This window comes from Triticum urartu, chromosome 1A (assembly GCF_056163025.1).
Source record: "Triticum urartu cultivar PI428250 chromosome 1A, HENAU_Tu73, whole genome shotgun sequence".
Taxonomy (NCBI): domain Eukaryota; kingdom Viridiplantae; phylum Streptophyta; class Magnoliopsida; order Poales; family Poaceae; genus Triticum; species Triticum urartu.
This window is the reverse complement of record NC_141873.1, coordinates 237,325,911-237,344,716: the sequence shown is the minus strand read 5'-3', so window position 1 is coordinate 237,344,716 and position 18,806 is coordinate 237,325,911. Positions and strand designations below refer to the sequence as shown.

General features: G+C 46.2%; 1 protein-coding gene across 1 annotated transcript in view; it reads right to left on the bottom strand.

Moving 5' to 3' along the window:
• HAG1 (histone acetyltransferase of the GNAT family 1) overlaps positions 1–1,315 on the bottom strand; it is a 32,922-nt gene extending 31,607 nt beyond the window's left edge. The window contains exons 1-4 of the mRNA XM_048717432.2: positions 743–1,315; positions 582–646; positions 421–501; positions 215–286 (exon numbers count right to left, since the gene is read on the bottom strand). Of these exons, the coding sequence (XP_048573389.1) occupies positions 215–286; positions 421–501; positions 582–646; positions 743–1,192 (668 nt within the window). The 5' untranslated portion in view covers positions 1,193–1,315. The remainder of the gene's footprint in view (positions 1–214; positions 287–420; positions 502–581; positions 647–742) is intronic.
• Between the last annotated feature and the right edge of the window lie 17,491 nt (positions 1,316–18,806).

Here is an 18,806-nt window from a genome sequence, read left to right as displayed (position 1 = left end):
GCTAAACAGAGTATAGTATAAACAAAACCAACATAGAGAAATAAATGTAAACATACCATCCTGCAATCTAACCTGGTAAATGCTTGAGACCATTGATTGAAAGATAGATTCCAAGAGTAAATACAGTTGTATGAGACACTCAGATCATTACAAATCACTAAATGATAATCTGGTTAGACCGAAGAAATGCTAGCTCTGAAAATGGCAACATTACCTTGCATAAGGGCGGTAAGTAATGCCTCCTACAACATTATTATTCCTGATAACCATCATTGACTTGTGAGTTCTGCAAAACAAAATACAGTTAGTTAACTTTGTAAGTACTATTTAGGAATCAAGAAATTTAAGCAACCCTCAAAAAATAAACCACAGTGGCATTATCTAAATTATAAACCATACACACATTAGATTGGGCATTACCTATCCATAACAAGTCGGACTATATACTCCTTGGGCATATTAGGGAGCTGCCGTGCAAAGATATTCTTCAAACCTACCAACCTGGGGAAGACATAGCAGTCAATAACAAGTACCATCATAATTCATAAGTTCGAAGCTATGAAATGAATTAGAATGCGCACCAGATCATATGTTCGTCGACTCCATCGTTAGAATAACAGAGAAATTTCAGCTTCCCTGTATCTTCCTGCAGAATAAATTAACCCCCTTAGCAAATTCATTCTAATGAACCCTAACACGGTTAACAACAATCAAACGAAGTAACTCAAAGCTAAGTTTTCACCTCACGCTTGAGACCCTCCTCGCGGGCGCTGTAAGCGCCACTAGTCTGGATATTGTCCGTGAACAGCCCCTTGGAGTCCTCCTTCCCGTCTCCAGCCGCCGCGGACGCGGCATCGGGCTTAGGAGCCGCCGCTGTGACGGCAGATGCGGACGACGAGTCGGGCTTCGGAGGCCTGCCGGATGAGGATGCAGGTGCGGCATCGAGGCGAGCGGCGGTGAAGGTGGTAAGGGAGTCGTCGTCATCCTCGTCAGAATGGGAGGAGGACGGAGACGACGGGCGGGAAGGCGAGGATAGGGAGGTGGCGGGGGACGACGGCGCCGTGGTGTCGTCGTCCTCGTCGGCGGTGGCGTCAGAGAGGGATGGTGGCGGAAGCTTCCGCTTGCGGTGGGAGGCGCCGCCGCCCGACGTGGCGCCGGAGTGGGAGGGTGAGGGCGCCGCGAGGCCGTCCATGGAGGTTCTAGAAGTTCGAGGGGTTAGGGTTTCGAGGAGATCTGGAATCCAGAAGGTTCTGTGTCTTCTGCCGTTTGCGTAGGTATTCGAAATCGGCCGAATTCTATCGTCTCACTGGCAGTAGGACCATGTATTTTGTTGCAGAAACTAATGTTAGTCAGCGGACGCGAAACTTCGGTTCTGTGGCGCTTCTCCAACGGCTTCCCGAGAAAATCTTCGTTAACTACTCACTACAAATATGCTCATGCATTGTACCGGAAGAAAACAAATCACATATTTTTTTAAAACGGACACTTAAATCACCGGCAAAGAATCAGAGTCGTTCAAACATATTTTACCGTATTTTACCATCTGATGCAGACCTCTGTTTATATATAGACGCGACCACTTATCTGACATCGGGCAAATCTAAAGCAAACCTACGAGACGTTTGTGGGAGTGTAGACGGCCGCCAAACAAAAGCAGCCATAAATCCCATGCTTAGATGTGTTGTGATGGAAAGCGGATGCTATTTGGCGAAAAGTGGATTGACTTGTATTTGACAAACGGTGGTTTTTATCTTCCTGGCGGCTCGGAGGAGAAAAAACCCTAGCCGCCGCGACTCCTCCCCCTCCCCTCCTAGTCTCGCCGTCACCGGAGGGGTCTCCCTGGCAAAGGCCGGGCGGCCCTGAGGAAGATGGCGGCGGGACAACGATTCCCTTGTGGTGACGCAGGCATGTGAGAGCTCTGCGCGCGACAGAGGAGTTGCGGACGGTGGCGGCCACCGCCGCGGGACGGGAAAAGCACGACGATTCGGTTGGCCTGGCGATGCGGGCGCATCGTGCGTGGAGACAGTGTGGCCTACAACCTACTTGGCGGCTTGGATCTGGGGCTCCTGATCTGGGTCGGGCATCCAGGTTGGGGCTTTGCCCGGTGTAACGGCGACGGCCGCTGTGCTGCGTGCTGGCTTGTTGGTGGTGGCCGGCCAGGAGGCGGCGGTGGATCTGGCTTCAGATCTGTCCGGTGACGAGTTTGGAGCGGCAAGACTTCCGGTGAAAACCGAGCCTCGACTACGGTCATGGTGGACGATAGCGGCGTCTTTTGGCGTCATTACCTTATCGAAGGCATCGTCATAGCAAGTCACGTCACTCCTTTCGACCTGCTCTGGGGGAAACCCTAGATCTTTTTTCACGGATCGGATGATGGCGAAGTCAGGCGTCGCGCTCCTTGCTGGAGGCATCGTTTTGGAGCAGGTACCGACTAGGTGGACAGGTGGTGAAGTGGCGTGGTATCTACCGCGTCATAGACTACTGGTCTCGGCGGCGTGGCGCAACGGGGTCTCGCCGACAGATGCTGTCGATTGACGCGCACAGGGAGGTGGCGATGTCTGGCGTCGTGGTGGCGTCGACGGCAGCTAGACAGAGTAAGGTAGATGCAGCAGTACAGCACTGAAGATAGATTGGTGGCAGGTGGTTGCGGCGGCCTCATACCCAGCAGGCGTCCTGGTTGAGGAGTGCGCCGAACTGTTGGGTGCCCCATACCCGGCAGGCGTTCTGGTTCGGACCTCAGGTTTTTGATGTTAGGTTTGGCTGCGAAGTCTGTGGTATTAGGTCTACACTATCAACATCCCTTCATCAACTGGATAGGAGTAGCGGCAGATGTTGTCTAGATAGTGGCTTTAGTCTTACTGTTGTATGACTTTGTAAAGTCTTGTATAAATAATTAATAAAATGGTTGCATGCATCGTCTAGATGCAGAGGCTGGGATCCTCCTCTTTTTCAAAAAAAATTGAAAAGTGAAATTCATTTGGTGGAAGGTGGCTTAACTGGATTTTATTTGGCAGAAAGTAGTGGAAAGTAGTTTTGACCGATTTATTTCATGGTTACATTTTTTAAAATTAATAAAAGTGGACGTTTGGGAACGATTGGACGGCCGGTTTCTATATTTATAGTCAGACATCATCCGTCCGCAAACAAATACTATGTTTGTTTTAGGGTCTGTACTGGAGATGCCTTAATCATAAATTAAAAACTCAGTTCCACGTTCTCTATTTTACCAAGACAACCCGTTTAAAATTTGTAGCTAAACCCATCTAAAAATAGTAGCCAGTTCGAAGTTATTTACTTAGATACTAACTCATTAATCCCTCTACAAGAAAATTAGTAGATTAATTCTTAAACCTTTTGAATAATAATGCTCTCTTTTGTGATGTTTCAATTGGATGGTGAATGGTGAACTTTAGAAACTCACTTCATTTATCTTTTTTCCTAACGTATACCCCTTTGCTAGTCAAATAGTTGGAAGTTACAAATAGAATGTTTTTGTTTGATCGTATACCAAATCAGTGACATGACACTACATCACAAAAAAATTGATTAGATCTATTCGGATATATCATGATGCAAGAAGCGTCTGGCATACACCGAGAAGCAAACACAATCTTAATAAAAAATTATGAGGAAAATTTCAATCTATTCATCAAATGTCAAAGTAGTACAAAAAACATCAAAAGTAAAAATACATCTAGGTTCGTAGATCACCTAGCTACGACTATAAGCACTAGAGCAAATCGAAGGCACGCTGCCGTCATTGCCCCTCTCTCATCGAAGCCGGACAAACCTTGTTGTAGTAGACAGTCGGGAAGTCGTCATGCTAAGGCCCCATAGGACCAGCACACCAGGGCAGCAACCTCCGCTGATAGAGAGATTCTTATATCAGAAGGATCCAACCTATAAACACATGAACACGAGATGAGCGAAGATCGGATCCACATGGATCCATCAAAGACAAATGCCGATCGAATCCCATGAGATCCCTCGAAGACAAACCTCCACACACCCTCCGACGATGCTACAAACACCACCTGGATGAGGGCTAAGCGAGGAGTATTTTATTCCATCTCCAAAGAGTCTCCGTCGTCTCGCCTCTCTGAGCAGAACACAAACCCTAACAAAACTCAAAAAATCATTTGAAAACGAAGCCCTCCCGTCAGCAAGGGCTAGGATCCACTGCGCTTCCATGGCCCTAGGACCATAGAAGATGAGATAGACTGGCGGCAATGCCAATGGGAGGCACAAGAAACCCTGGGGCTTAGGATGCCCTCACGGACAAGAGCGAAGGGGTATGCCACCAGTTGTACGTGTAAACACAATCTTAGTATTAATCATGCATAAGTTTTATCCACATTCTACCGTAGGGATTTAGCTGCTCCAATATCTGTGATATGCGACACTACTTTCGATATGTCAACCAGCAAATCTCATAATAGGTAGTGTTACCCACACATGTGCGTCAGAGTTGAAACATATGCTTCATGTCCACGGGTGTCATAGATCATGGTACGTGCAGCCAATGGCATCATTATGATGATTGACATTTCGATGAAGCTGGTCGAATCTAGATATGTAGATGCGTGCCAGTAATTTCTTACAAAAAAATATGTGTGTAAGCAATTGAATTTTTTTCACAAAGCAGATGTAGCCTTGCGGTGGTCTGTACAATAGTGCAATTCGTCCTCCATGACGCATAGTTTTATTGGTCGGCAGGGACGGAGCCAGGATTTAAACATGACGGGGGAGAAGACGACAATGGAGATACATAAGTTTCTTTTCCTCGAAGACATGTTTAAATGGGTGTTGCTTTGTTGTAAAGGTGCTCTACAGGTGTCTCCAAAGGTACATGTTGGGTTGGCGTATTTTGAGATTAGGATTTGTCACTCCGATTGTCGGAGAGGTATCTCTGGGCCCTCTCGGTAATGCACATCACATAAGCCTTGCAAGCATTGCAACTAATGAGTTAGTTGTGAGATGATGTATTACGGAACGAGTAAAGAGACTTGCCGGTAACGAGATTGAACTAGGTATTGAGATACCGACGATCGAATCTCGGGCAAGTAACATACCGATGACAAAGGGAACAACGTATGTTGTTATGCGCCCTGACCGATAAAGATCTTCGTAGAATATGTAGGAGCCAATATGAGCATCCAGGTTCCGCTATTGGTTATTGACCGGAGACGTGTCTCGGTCATGTCTACATTGTTCTCGAACCCGTAGGGTCCGCACGCTTAAGGTTTCGATGACAGTTATATTATGAGTTTATGAGTTTTGATGTACCGAAGGAGTTCAGAGTCCCGGATGAGATCGGGGACATAACGAGGAGTCTCAAAATGGTCGAGACATAAAGATTGATATATTGGACGGCTATATTCGGACACCGGAAGTGTTTCGAGGAAGTTTCGGATAAAACCGGAGTACCGGGGGGTTACCGAAACCCCCCGGGGGGTTGATGGGCCTCATGGGCCTAAAGTGGAGAAGAGGAGGGGCTGCCAGGGCAGGCCGCGCGCCCCCTCTCCCCCTAGTCCGAATTGGACAAGGAGGGAGGGGCGGCGCCCCCCTTTCCTTCCTCTCCTCTCTCCCTTCCTTCCCCCTCTCCTACTTGGACAAGGAAAGGGACGGGAGTCCTACTCCCGGTAGGAGTAGGACTCCTCCTGCGCGCCTCCTACTAGGGTAGGACGCACCCCCCCTTGGCTCCTTTATATACGGAGGCAGGAGGCACCCCTAGACACACAAGTTGATCCACGTGATCGTTTTCTTAGCCGTGTGCGGTGCCCCCTTCCACCATAATCCTCGATAATATTGTAGCGGTGCTTAGGCGAAGCCCTGCGACGGTAGAACATCAAGATCGTCACTACGCCGTCGTGCTTACGGAACTCTTCCCCGAAACTTTGCTGGATCGGAGTCCGGGGATCGTCATCGAGCTGAACGTGTGCTAAAACTCGGAGGTGCCGTAGTTTCGGTGCTTGATCGGTCGGGCCGTGAAGACGGACGACTACATCAACTGCGTTGTCATAACGCTTCCGCTATCGGTCTACGAGGGTACATAGACAACACTCTCCCCTCTCGTTGCTATGCATCACCATGATCTTGCGTGTGCGTCGGAATTTTTTTGAAATTACTACGTTCCCCAACAGTGGTATCAGAGCCTAGGTTTTATGGTTTGATGTTATATGCACGAGTAGAACACAAGTGAGTTGTGGGTGATATAAGTCATACTGCTTACCAGCATGTCATACTTTGGTTCGGCGGTATTGTTGGATGAAGCGGCCCGGACCGACATTACGCGTACGCTTACGCGAGACTGGTTCTACCGCCGTGCTTTGCACACAGGTGGCTGGCGGGTGTCAGTTTCTCCAACTTCAGTTGAACCGAGTGTGGCTACGCCCGGTCCTTGCGAAGGTTAAAACAGCACCAACTTGACAAACTATCGTTGTGGTTTTGATGCGTAGGTAAGATTGGTTCTTGCTTAAACCCGTAGCAGCCACGTAAAACTTGCAACGAACAAAGTAGAGGACGTCTAACTTGTTTTTGCAGGGCATGTTGTGATGTGATATGGTCAAGGCATGATGCTAAATTTTATTGTATGAGATGATCATATTTTGTAACCAAGTTATCGGCAACTGGCAGGAGCCATATGGTTGTCGCTTTATTGTATGCAATGCAATCGCCCTGTAATGCTTTACTTTATCACTAAGCGGTAGCGATAGTCGTAGAAGCATAAGATTGGCGAGACGACAACGATGCTACGATGGAGATCAAGGTGTCGCGCCGGTGATGATGGTGATCATGACGGTGCTTCGGAGATGGAGATCACAAGCACAAGATGATGATGGCCATATCATATCACTTATATTGATTGCATGTGATGTTTATATTTTATGCATCTTATCTTGCTTTGATTGACGGTAGCATTATAAGATGATCTCTCACTAAATTTCAAGATAAAAGTGTTCTCCCTGAGTATGCACCGTTGCCAAAGTTCGTCGTGCCCAGACACCACGTGATGATCGGGTGTGATAAGCTCTACGTCCATCTACAACGGGTGCAAGCCAATTTTGCACACGCAGAATACTCAGGTTAAACTTGACGAGCCTAGCATATGCAGATATGGCCTCGGAACACTGAGACCGAAAGGTCGAGCGTGAATCATATAGTAGATATGATCAACATAGCGATGTTCACCATTGAAAACTACTCCATTTCACGTGATGATCGGTTATGGTTTAGTTGATTTGGATCACGTGATCACTTAGAGGATTAGAGGGATGTCTATCTAAGTGGGAGTTCTTAAGTAATATGATTAATTGAACTTAAATTTATCATGAACTTAGTCCTGGTAGTATTTTGTAAATCATGTTGTAGATCAATAGCTCGCGTTGTTGCTTCCCTGTGTTTATTTTGATATGTTCCTAGAGAAAATTGTATTGAAAGATATTAGTAGCAATGATGCGGATTGGATCCGTGATCTGAGGTTTATCCTCATTGCTGCACAGAAGAATTATGTCCTTGATGCACCGCTAGGTGACAGACCTATTGCAGGAGCAGATGCATACGTTATGAAAGTTTCGCTAGCTCAATATGATGACGACTTGATAGTTTAGTGCACCATGCCTAATGGCTTAGAATCGGGACTTCAAAGACGTTTTGAACGTCATGGACCATATGAGATGTTTCAGGAGTTGAAGATAATATTTCAAGCAAATACCCGAGTTGAGACATATGAAGTCTCCAACAAAGTTCTATAGCTAAAAGATGGAGGAGAATCGCTCAACTAGTGAGCATGTGCTTAGATTGTCTGGGTACTACAATCGCTTGAATCAAGTGGGAGTTAATCTTCCAGATAAGATAGTGATTGACAGAATTCTCTAGTCACCATCACCAAGTTAGTAGAACTTCGTGATGAACTATAATATGCAAGGGATAACAGAAATGATTCCCAAGCTTTTCGTGATGCTGAAATTGACGAAGGTAGAAATCAAGAAAAACATCAAGTGTTGATGGTTGACGAAACCACTAGTTTCAAGAAAAGGGCAAAGGGAAGAAGGGGAACTTCAAGAAGAACGACAAGCAAGTTGCTGCTCAAGTGAAGAAGCCCAAGTCTGGTCCTAAGCCTGAGACTAAGTGCTTCTACTGCAAAGGGACTGGTCACTGGAAGCAGAACTGCCCCAAGTATTTGGCGGATAAGAAGGATGGCAAAATAAACAAAGGTATATTTGATATACAGATTACTGATGTGTACTTTACTAGTGTTCGTAGCAACCCCTCGTTATTTGATACTGGTTCAGTTGCTAAGAGTAGTAACTCGAAACGGGAGTTGCAGAATGAACAGAGACTAGTTAAGGGTGAAGTGACGATGTGTGTTGGAAGTGGTTCCAAGATTGATATGATCATCATCGCACACTCCCTATACTTTCGGGATTAGTGTTGAACCTAAATAAGTGTTATTTGGTGTTTGCGTTGAGCATGAATATGATTTGATCATGTTTATTGCAATACGGTTATTCATTTAAGTAAGAGAATAAATTGTTGTTCTGTTTACATGAATAAAACCTTCTATGGTCATACACCCAATGAAAATGGTTCGTTGGATCTCGATCATAGTGACACACATATTCATAATATTGAAACCAAAAGATGCAAAGTTAATAATGATAGTGCACCTTATTTGTGGCACTGCCGTTTAGGTCATATTGGTGTAAAGCGCATGAAGAAACTCCATGCTGATGGGATTTTGGAATCACTTGATTATGAATCACTTGATGCTTGCGAACCATGCCTCATGGGCAAGATGACTAAGACTCCGTTCTCCAGAACAATGGAGCGAGCAACTGACTTATTGGAAATAATACATACTGATGTATGCGATCCGATGAGTGTTAAGGCTCGCGGCGGGTATCATTATTTTCCGACCTTCACAGATGATTTGAACAGATATGGGTATATCTACTTGATGAAACATAAGTCTGAAACATTTGAAAAGTTCAAAGAATTTCAAAGTGAAGTGGAAAATCATCGTGACAAGAAAATAAAGTTTCTACAATCTAATCGCAGAGACGAATATTTGAGTTATGAGTTTGGTCTTCAATTAAAACAATGTGGAATAGTTTCACAAACTCATGCCACCTGGAACACCACAGCATAATGGTGTGTCCAAACGTCATAACCGTACTTTATTGGATATAGTGCAATCTATGATGTTTTCTACCGATTTACCACTATCATTTTGGGGTTATGCATTAGAGACAGTTGCATTCACGTTAAATAGGGCACCATCTAAATCCGTTGAGACGACACTATATGAACTGTGGTTTAACAAGAAACCAAAGTTGTCGTTTCTTAAAATTTGGGGTTGTGATGCTTATGTGAAAAAGCTTCAACCTGATAAGCTCGAACCCAAATCGGAGAAATGTGTCTTCATAGGATACCCAAAGGAGACGGTTGGGTACACCTTCTATCACAGATCCGAAGGCAAGTTATTCGTTGCTTAGAATGGATCCTTTCTGGAGAAGGAGTTTCTCTCGAAAGAAGTGAGTGGGAGGAAAGTAGAACTTGATGAGGTAGCTGTACCTGCTCCCTTATTGGAAAGTAGTTCATCACAGAAAACGGTTTCTATGACACCTACACCAATTAGTGAGGAAGTTAATGATGATGATCATGAAACTTCAGATCAAGTTATTACCGAACCTCGTAGATCAACCAGAGTAAGATCCGCACCAGAGTGGTACGAAAATCCTGTTCTGGAAATCATGCTACTAGATCATGATGAACCTACGAACTATGAAGAAGCGATGGTGAGCCCAGATTCCGCAAAATGGCTTGAAGCCATGAAATCTGAGATGGGATCCATGTATGAAAACAAAGTATGGACTTTGGTTGACTTGCCCATTGATCGGAAGCAATTGAAAATAAATGGATCTTCAAGAGGAAGATGGATGCTGATAGTAGTGTTATTATCTACAAAGCTAGAATTGTCGAAAAAGGTTTTTGACAAAGTTCAAGGTGTTGACTACGATGGAATTTTTCTCACTCGTAGCGATGCTTAAGTCTGTCCAAATCATGTTAGCAAGTGCCGCATTTTTATGAAATCTGGCAAATGGATAAACAAAACTACACTCCTTAACGGATTTAAAGAAGAGTTGTATATGATGCAACCAGAAGGTTTTTGTCAATCCTAAAGGTGCTAACAAAATATGCAAGCTCCAGCGATCCATCTATGGACTGGTGCAAGCATCTCGGAGTTGGAATATGCGCTTTGATGAGATGATCAAAGTATATAGTTTTATACAGACTTGTGGTGAAGCCTGTATTTACAAGAAAGTGAGTGGGAGCACTACAACATTTCTGACAAGTATATGTGAATGACATATTATTGATCGGAAATAATATAGAATTATTATGCAAAGCATAAAGGAGTGTTTGAAAGAAGTTTTTCAAAGAAAGACCTCGGTGAAGCTGCTTACATATTGAGCATCAAGATCTATAGAGATAGATCAAGATGCTTGATAAGTTTTTCAATAAGTACATACCTTGACAAGATTTTGAAGTAGTTCAAAATGGAACAGTCAAAGAAAGAGCTCTTGCCTATGTAACAAGGTGTGAAATTGAGTAAGACTCAAAGCCCGACCATGGCAGAAGATAGAAAGAGAATGAAAGTCATTCCCTATGCCTCAATCATAGGTTCTATAAAGTATGCCATGTTGTGTACCTATTGTATACCCTACACTGTTTTTGGCAAGGGAGTACAATAGTGATCTAGGAGTAGATCACTGGACAGCGGTCAAAATTATCCTTAGTGGAATAAGGAAATATTTCTCAATTATGGTGGTGACAAAAGGTTCGTCGTAAAGAGTTACGTCGATGCAAGCTTTGACACAGATCTGGATGACTCTAAGTCTCGATCTAGATACATATTGAAATTGGGAGCAATTAGCTAGAGTAGCTCCATGCAGAGCATTGTTGACATAGATATTTGCAAAATACTTACGGATCTGAATATGACAAACCCGTTGACTAAAATTATCTCACAAGCAAATCATGATCACACCTTATTACTCTTTGGGTGTTAATCACATAGCGATGTGAACTAGATTACTGACTCTAGTAAACCTTTTGGGTGTTGGTCACATTTCAATGTGAACTATGGGTGTTAATCACATAAAGATGTGAACTATTGATGTTAGATCACATGGCGATGTGAACTAGATTATTGACTCTAGTGCAAGTGGGAGACTGAAGGAAATATGCCCTAGAGGCAATAATAAAGTTATTATTTATTTCCTTATTTCATTATAAATGTTTATTATTCATGCTAGAATTGTATTATCCGGAAACATAATACTTGTGTGAATACATAGACAAACTAAACGTCACTAGTATGCCTCTACTTGACTAGCTCGTTAATCAAAGATGGTTATGTTTCCTAACCATAGACATGTGTTGTCATTTGATTAACGGGATCACATTATTAGGTGAATGATCTGATTGACATGACCCATTCCATTAGCTTAGCACCCGATCGTTTAGTATGTTGCTATTGCTTTCTTCATGACTTATACATGTTCCTATGACTATGAGATTATGCAACTCCCGTTTGCCAGAGGAACACTTTGTGTGCTACCAAACGTCACAACGTAATTGGGTGATTATAAAGGTGCTCTACAGGTGTCTCCAAAGGTACATGTTGGGTTGGCGTATTTCGAGATTAGGATTTGTCACTCCGATTGTCGGAGAGGTATCTCTGGGCCCTCTCGGTAATGCACATCACATAAGCCTTGCAAGCATTGCAACTAATGAGTTAGTTGTGAGATGATGTATTACGGAACGAGTAAAGAGACTTGCCGGTAACGAGATTGAACTAGGTATTGAGATACCGACGATCGAATCTCGGGCAAGTAACATACCGATGACAAAGGGAACAACGTATGTTGTTATGCGCTCTGACCGATAAAGATCTTCGTAGAATATGTAGGAGCCAATATGAGCATCCAGGTTCCGCTATTGGTTATTGACTGGAGACGTGTCTCGGTCATGTCTACATTGTTCTCGAACCCGTAGGGTCCGCACGCTTAAGGTTTCGATGACAGTTATATTATGAGTTTATGAGTTTTGATGTACCGAAGGAGTTCGGAGTCCCGGATGAGATCGGGGACATAACGAGGAGTCTCGAAATGGTCGAGACATAAAGATTGATATATTGGACGGCTATATTCGGACACCGGAAGTGTTCCGGGGAAGTTTCGGATAAAACCGGAGTACCGGGGGGTTACCGGAACCCCCCGGGTGTTAATGGGCCTCATGGGCCTAAAGTGGAGAAGAGGAGGGGCTGCCAGGGCAGGCCGCGCGCCCCCTCTCCCCCTAGTCCGAATTGGACAAGGAGGGAGGGGCGGCGCCCCCCTTTCCTTCCTCTCCTCTCTCCCTTCCTTCCCCCTCTCCTACTTGGACAAGGAAAGGGAGGGGAGTCCTACTCCCGGTAGGAGTAGGACTCCTCCTGCGCGCCTCCTACTACGGCCGGACGCACCCCCCCTTGGCTCCTTTATATACGGAGGCAGGGGGCACCCCTAGACACACAAGTTGATCCACGTGATCGTTTTCTTAGCTGTGTGCGGTGCCCCCTTCCACCATAATCCTCGATAATATTGTAGCGGTGCTTAGGCGAAGCCTTGCGACGGTAGAACATCAAGATCATCACTACGCCGTCGTGCTGACGGAACTCTTCCCCGACACTTTGCTGGATCGGAGTCCGGGGATCGTCATCGAGCTGAACGTGTGCTAAAACTCGGAGGTGCCATAGTTTCGGTGCTTGACCGGTCAGGCCGTGAAGACGTACGACTACATCAACCGCGTTGTCATAATGCTTCCGCTATCGGTCTACGAGGGTACGTAGACAACACTCTCCCCTCTCGTTGCTATGCATCACCATGATGTTGCGTGTGCGTAGGAATTTTTTTGAAATTACTACGTTCCCCAACACATCCGGCCCCGCAAGCCCGGACATCCGACACTTCCCGAGGTCCCGGACATCCGCCCCCCTGTCTGGAAATCCGGACCCCCCTGAACCCGAGAGCAACATGGCCAGCTTCACCAGCCCGGACATCCGGCCCTTCGCGAACGCCCGGACATCCGGCCCGACGCCCGGACGTCCGGCCTCCCTGTCTGCGCACAGTAAAGGGCCAAGGCCCGTGTACCCCTTCTACCCCCTAGACTATATATACTCCATCCCGTACAACTTTCTAGGGTTAGCAAAGGATTAGCTCATATTTTGTGTGAGAGCTTTGCTCATCCACTTGGTTACCTTCTCCTCGGAGATTCGAGCCTCCACCGGAGAAGATCCCCCAAGCGGATTCAAGACCCCTCTTTAGGGAAGAACATCAAGACCTCTGAAAGAACATGCAGTGCCCCCATGTTTGGTTTTGGTAATTGATGACAATCTCTATGGACTAATGGTTGCCTTGAGTTATATTTGAAGGTTTTGTCCATAGGCTTTTCTTGGAGTACATGTGTTGGTTTCAAGGAGAGTTTGTGTCGACCAAGGTGCTATTCAAGGAATTACCTAAAGATTGGTCTTGTGAGAGGTTGATCAAGACTAAGTCAAAGAGTGAATCAAGTTGATCAACCCACAAAGCGTAGAAGATGTACTGAGAGGGATCAAGTGATCCCATGGTATGGTAAGCATTGTCAATTACGCTTTGTGTACTAACCCATGTTCTTCGTGAGCGTTCTTTGTGGGGTTAGGTTGCGGTGTGCAAGTTCAAGTGGAGCATCACGAAGAGATCAAATGCTTGAAGCTTGCTGTCCTTTGTGGTGACAATGGACTGGTGAAGATATGCGGAAGAGTGGCTCACCCATAGTGGAGTATGGGGGAGCAATCAACTAGTCTTCATCAAGTCAACACAATCAAGAAAGGTTGTGGTGTGCAAGTTCAAGTGGAGCATCACGAAGAGATCAAATGCTTGAAGCTTGCCGTCCTTTGTGGTGACAATGGACTTGTGAAGATGTGCGGAAGAGTGGCTCACCCATAGTGGAGTATGGGGGAGCAATCAACTAGTCTTCATCGAGTCAACCCAATCAAGAAAGGTGGTCCAACTTGAGGGAGTCAAGATCGTCATCATCTAGCTCAAGTGGACCATGTGCAAGGCAAAGGTTTGCCCTTGGTAGGTTTTCTATTTTACCGGTCTCATGATGGTAGTTGGGAGACCGGGTTATAGGATCGATTGCCGTACTATCAAGGGGGGCTCTCGATGAGTAGCTTGATCGTATTGTTCGTAGAGAGCTCAAACCATTGCATCTTTGCATCATCTTTATTGGTTCTTGTTTGGTTCTTCTCTTTGTGAGTTTTGGAGCTTATGGTCATCTTGGTGACAAGCTCGAGTTCATCGAAAACAGAGTCCACTCGCATCTTCTATGATGTTTTCGATGTTGGAGGTTTTTGCCGGTTCTTCTCGGTTGGAGGTTTCTCTCCTCTTTTTGTTGGCATACCTCCCCTACCTCTTTTTGTCGCTGTTTTGATGCTACTCGTCGTCTTGTATCCAACAAGCTTGAGTTTGCTCAATTCGGAGCTCATATGCAGAAGTTATGGCAGTTCTGATTTTCCGTGGAGTTTACTTGCTTTCGTGGAAGTGGCATAAGGATGGCGCCAGCGGTAGTACCGCTGGGACGGAGCGGCAGTACCGCTCATCGCCACAAGCAGTAGTACCGTTGTCCCACAGCGGTAGTACCACCCATGGCCATAAGCGGTAGTACGGCTCCGGTTCTGCGCTGGTACCGCCTCGACTCGAGACGTGGTTTTCTCGTGTCGGGTTCAGCGGCAGTAGGAGCGGTAGTACCGCTGATGTGCGATAGTACCGCGGTACCACCACCCCTAGTGCCGCTCAATGGCCCTCCTCTCTGTTCCTTCTCCCTGTGTTCGTGGTAGGCACTGTGCGCGGTCCCAGCGGTAGTACCGCCGGGCCGGAGCGGCAGTACCGCTTATCGCCACATGCGGTAGTACCGCTGTCCCAAGTGGCAGTACCGTTGTGGCCAACGGTAGTACCGCTGGCTCCAGCGGTAGTGCCGCTCATACGGCTCTGCCTCGCACTCTGTTTCACTCCGCTCTCCATGTTCTACCGCCCGAGCGGTAGTACCGCTCCCCTGAGCAGTAGTATCGCTCGTGCGCGGACTAAGCACATAACGGTTGGATTCGGGAGCTCCTATAAAAGGGGGTCTTATTCCCCATTCAACCTTATCTCTTAAGCTCGTGTTCTTCCCCCATTGTTGACCTTCTTCGAGCTTGCTAACTCTCAATCCCTCCATGGATTCTTGCTAGTTTTTGAGGGAAAAGAGAGAGGAGATCTAGATCCACATTTCCACCAATCACTTTCTCCTCTATGTGAGGGGAACCCCTTGGATCTAGATCTTGGAGTTCTTTGTGTTCTCTTTCTTGTTCTTCCTCTCATTTTCCTCCCTAGCATTAGTTGCTTTGGTGGGATTTGAGAGAGAAGGACTTGGGCACTCCGTGTGCCCTTGCCATTGCATTTGGTGCATCGGTTTGAGTTCTCCACGGTGATACGTGGAAGTTACAAGTTGAGAAGCTTATTACTCTTGGGTGCTTGGTACCCTTGAGCTTGTTCCTCTTGGGTGCTTGGGCGCCCTATATGGTTGGTGGTGTTCGGAGCTCAATCATTGTGGTGTAAAGCTTCGAGCAAGCGTCGGGGTCTCCAATTAGGTTGTGGAGATCGCCCCGAGCAATTTGACGGGTACCGGTGACCGCCCCCAAGGGTTGCCAAAGTGTACGGGTTTGGTGACCGCCCCCAAGGGTTGCCATTTGTACGGGTTCGGTGACCGCCCTCAAGGGTCCCTTAGTGGAATCACGGCATCTTGCATTGTGCGAGGGCGTGAGGAGATTACGGTGGCCCTAGTGGCTTCTTGGGGAGCATTGTGCCTCCACACCGCTCCAAACGGAGATTAGCATCCGCAAGGGTTTGAACTTCGGGATACATCGTCGTCTCCGTGTGCCTCGGTTATCTCTTACCCGAGCCCTTTACTTATGCACTTTACTTTGTGATAGCCATATTGTTCTTTGTCATATATCTTGCTATCACATAGTTGCTTATCTTGCTTAGCATAAGTTGTTGGTGCACATAGGTGAGCCTAGTTGTTTTAGGTTTTGTGCTTGACAAATTAACCGCTAGGTTTATTCCGCATTTGTTCAAGCCTAAACCGTAATTATTTTAAAACGCCTATTCACCCCCCTCTAGGCGACATCCACGATCTTTCAACCTCCTCACAGAGAAGAACCGGTTACCCTTTTGTATCGTCCCTAGTTGTCCGTGGACCGTGTATCGTTCTATGTATCAGAGGATCTAGCACATGTGTGACTTGTTCTTGTTAGTTTGAGTGTTCCTCTTGTGTTTCCCCTTGTGATTTCCCTCGTTTTCCCTTGTTTCCCTCTTTGTGTTCCTCGTGTTCTTCGCGGGATCCGCTCCTTTCGTGAAAGATCGGGCTATTAGGGTTCTACCCTACATCATCTTGGTATCTAGAGCCACGTTGATCACGATTTCGGAGCCTCCCCGTTGCGTTTCTAGCCTTGTTTTGTTGTTTTTCGTCCTAATTCGAAAATTCCCCACCAAAAATAGCCCCAATTTTTTTTGTGATTTGTTGGTGTGTTGAGATTTTGTTGGTTTGGATTCGTGGATTTGCTTTGTTTTGAGTGGATCTAGCATCCCATCCTTTCCCCCCTATTTCCATCCACAAATTCCTCCGAATTTCGCCCGGATTTAACCTCCCCACGCGGTGTTCATCCCGTTCGTCCCCGGATCCAGAGCCTGGACATCCGGCCCGCAGAGCCCGGACATCCGGCCCCACCCGGACATTCGACCTTCCACGCGGACATCCGGCCCCTGGCAGCAACATATCCATCCACCGCCCCAATTTCCACCAAATTTTGTTCTGGTGCTCACCATATACCATATATACTTCTGCATAACCCAACCATTTTTGGACCGTTTCGCTCTCCGACACAATTGCTATTTCGAGGTTTGAGAATTTGAGTTGCGGTACCGTATCCTTTTGTGTTTCGGCTATCTAGGTACGGTTCGACAACGACATCACCGCCGCTCATCTTTGCCACGGACACGTCATCAACAACGACCACCTCGACTACATCTTGGTATTCGTGCCACCATTTTGACACCATACCGGAAGCAAGACCGGTAACCTCATCTTGGTATTGGACATATCATTCTTGCCATTACATTGATAGCCATCATAGCCTTACTCCTTTGCGTTGCTTACCCATCGAGACTAGCCATTGAGTATTGCTGGCAACGAGACTTGTGCACATTAGTGATCATACTTCCCATAGCATACATACATCATTGTTGCATATATTGGTATCATCTCTTGTGTCACAAAGTTGTCATCGCATACTCATTTGCTATCTTGGTTCGTCAAGCATTGCATGAGAAAAGAGCTCAAACATCAAAGAGCCAAACAAGCTTTTAAGCAAAGAGAAAAGATAAGCAAAGAGCTTTTAAGCAAGAATCATAGCATCTTACAACATTAAGATTGTCATAGTCGATCATCTTGGATCATATCATAACAACACCTTGCATAGAACATATTTGGAATAGAAGTCGTTGCATTTTTGCTAAGTAGGTTGTGCACAAGTTCTTGTATCCGCCTATTGTGCAATCGTGCTAGCGTCTCTCTAGTGTTGTGCAACAAGAGCATTTTTGTGGATTCCACATTTTGGCTCACCCTTGGTTGCACAACCCCACTTATCTTTTTTGCGCGTGTGTTTCCGTGTACCTTATATGCTTGGTCTACTTGTTACATTGCATCTTGCGAATCTTTTCCAACATTATTGAAGCTCACTTACAATTGCATCAAATTTTGTGCCACCATCCTAACCAAGCTCCACCAAAAGCTTTTACTTGTGTAGGTGTGAGAAACCGACAAGAACTCGTACCAATTGTGCTATTTCCTTGTCCTACATTGGAGTGATCCTCGATCCACTTTCAACTTCGGTCAAGGTACATTTGGTACTCATTCTTCTCTTTCTACCACTCACATTTGTCTTGGAATGATGGATAGGCCAAGTACTTCTACCAACCCACTCTTCATGGAGCAAGACGACGACATGAACTCCTTCGTCACCAAGAGTCACCTCTTTGGTGCACAACGTGCTTTGCATCAAGAGCAACAAGCTATGAGTGAACGCATCGATAACCTTGCCGCCGACTTGCGACTTTCCAAGCAACGTACAAGGGACTACTTCGACCACAAGCTCGACGATCACACGCAAGAGAATGACGCAAGGATGGACGAAATTTGTGCTTTGTTGCTCAACCGCTCATCTTCCACTTCAAGAAGGAGCCGTTCAAGCCGCCACTCCGACTTCACCCTCTTCGGCTCTAGTACACTGACATCGAACACTCTTCGTCGAGTCGCGCGCACCGACCGTCAAGCAAGCCTCAATCCCCTACGAGACACCGACTCTCAAGAGCGCCGACGACGTCAAACTCAAGAGGCCTTTGCGCTAGCACGAGAATGGCAACGACAACGCCAACATGAAGAGGAAGAGCGAGCGCGTCTACACCAAAATGCTCAAGATGCCGAGGCACAACTTCAAGAACAACAACTCCGTGATGCTCAAGCACTTGCGGCGCAACAAGATCTACGTGATTCGAGTCGAGCCGTTGTTGATCGAAGCCGACAAGCCCGTGAACAAGAGGAAGCACTTCGCGAAGAAATTCAAGAACGAAGATTTCAAGCTCGCGTGCGTCGTCAAGTTCCTCCTCGAGCCCGACAAGCTCCTCCAC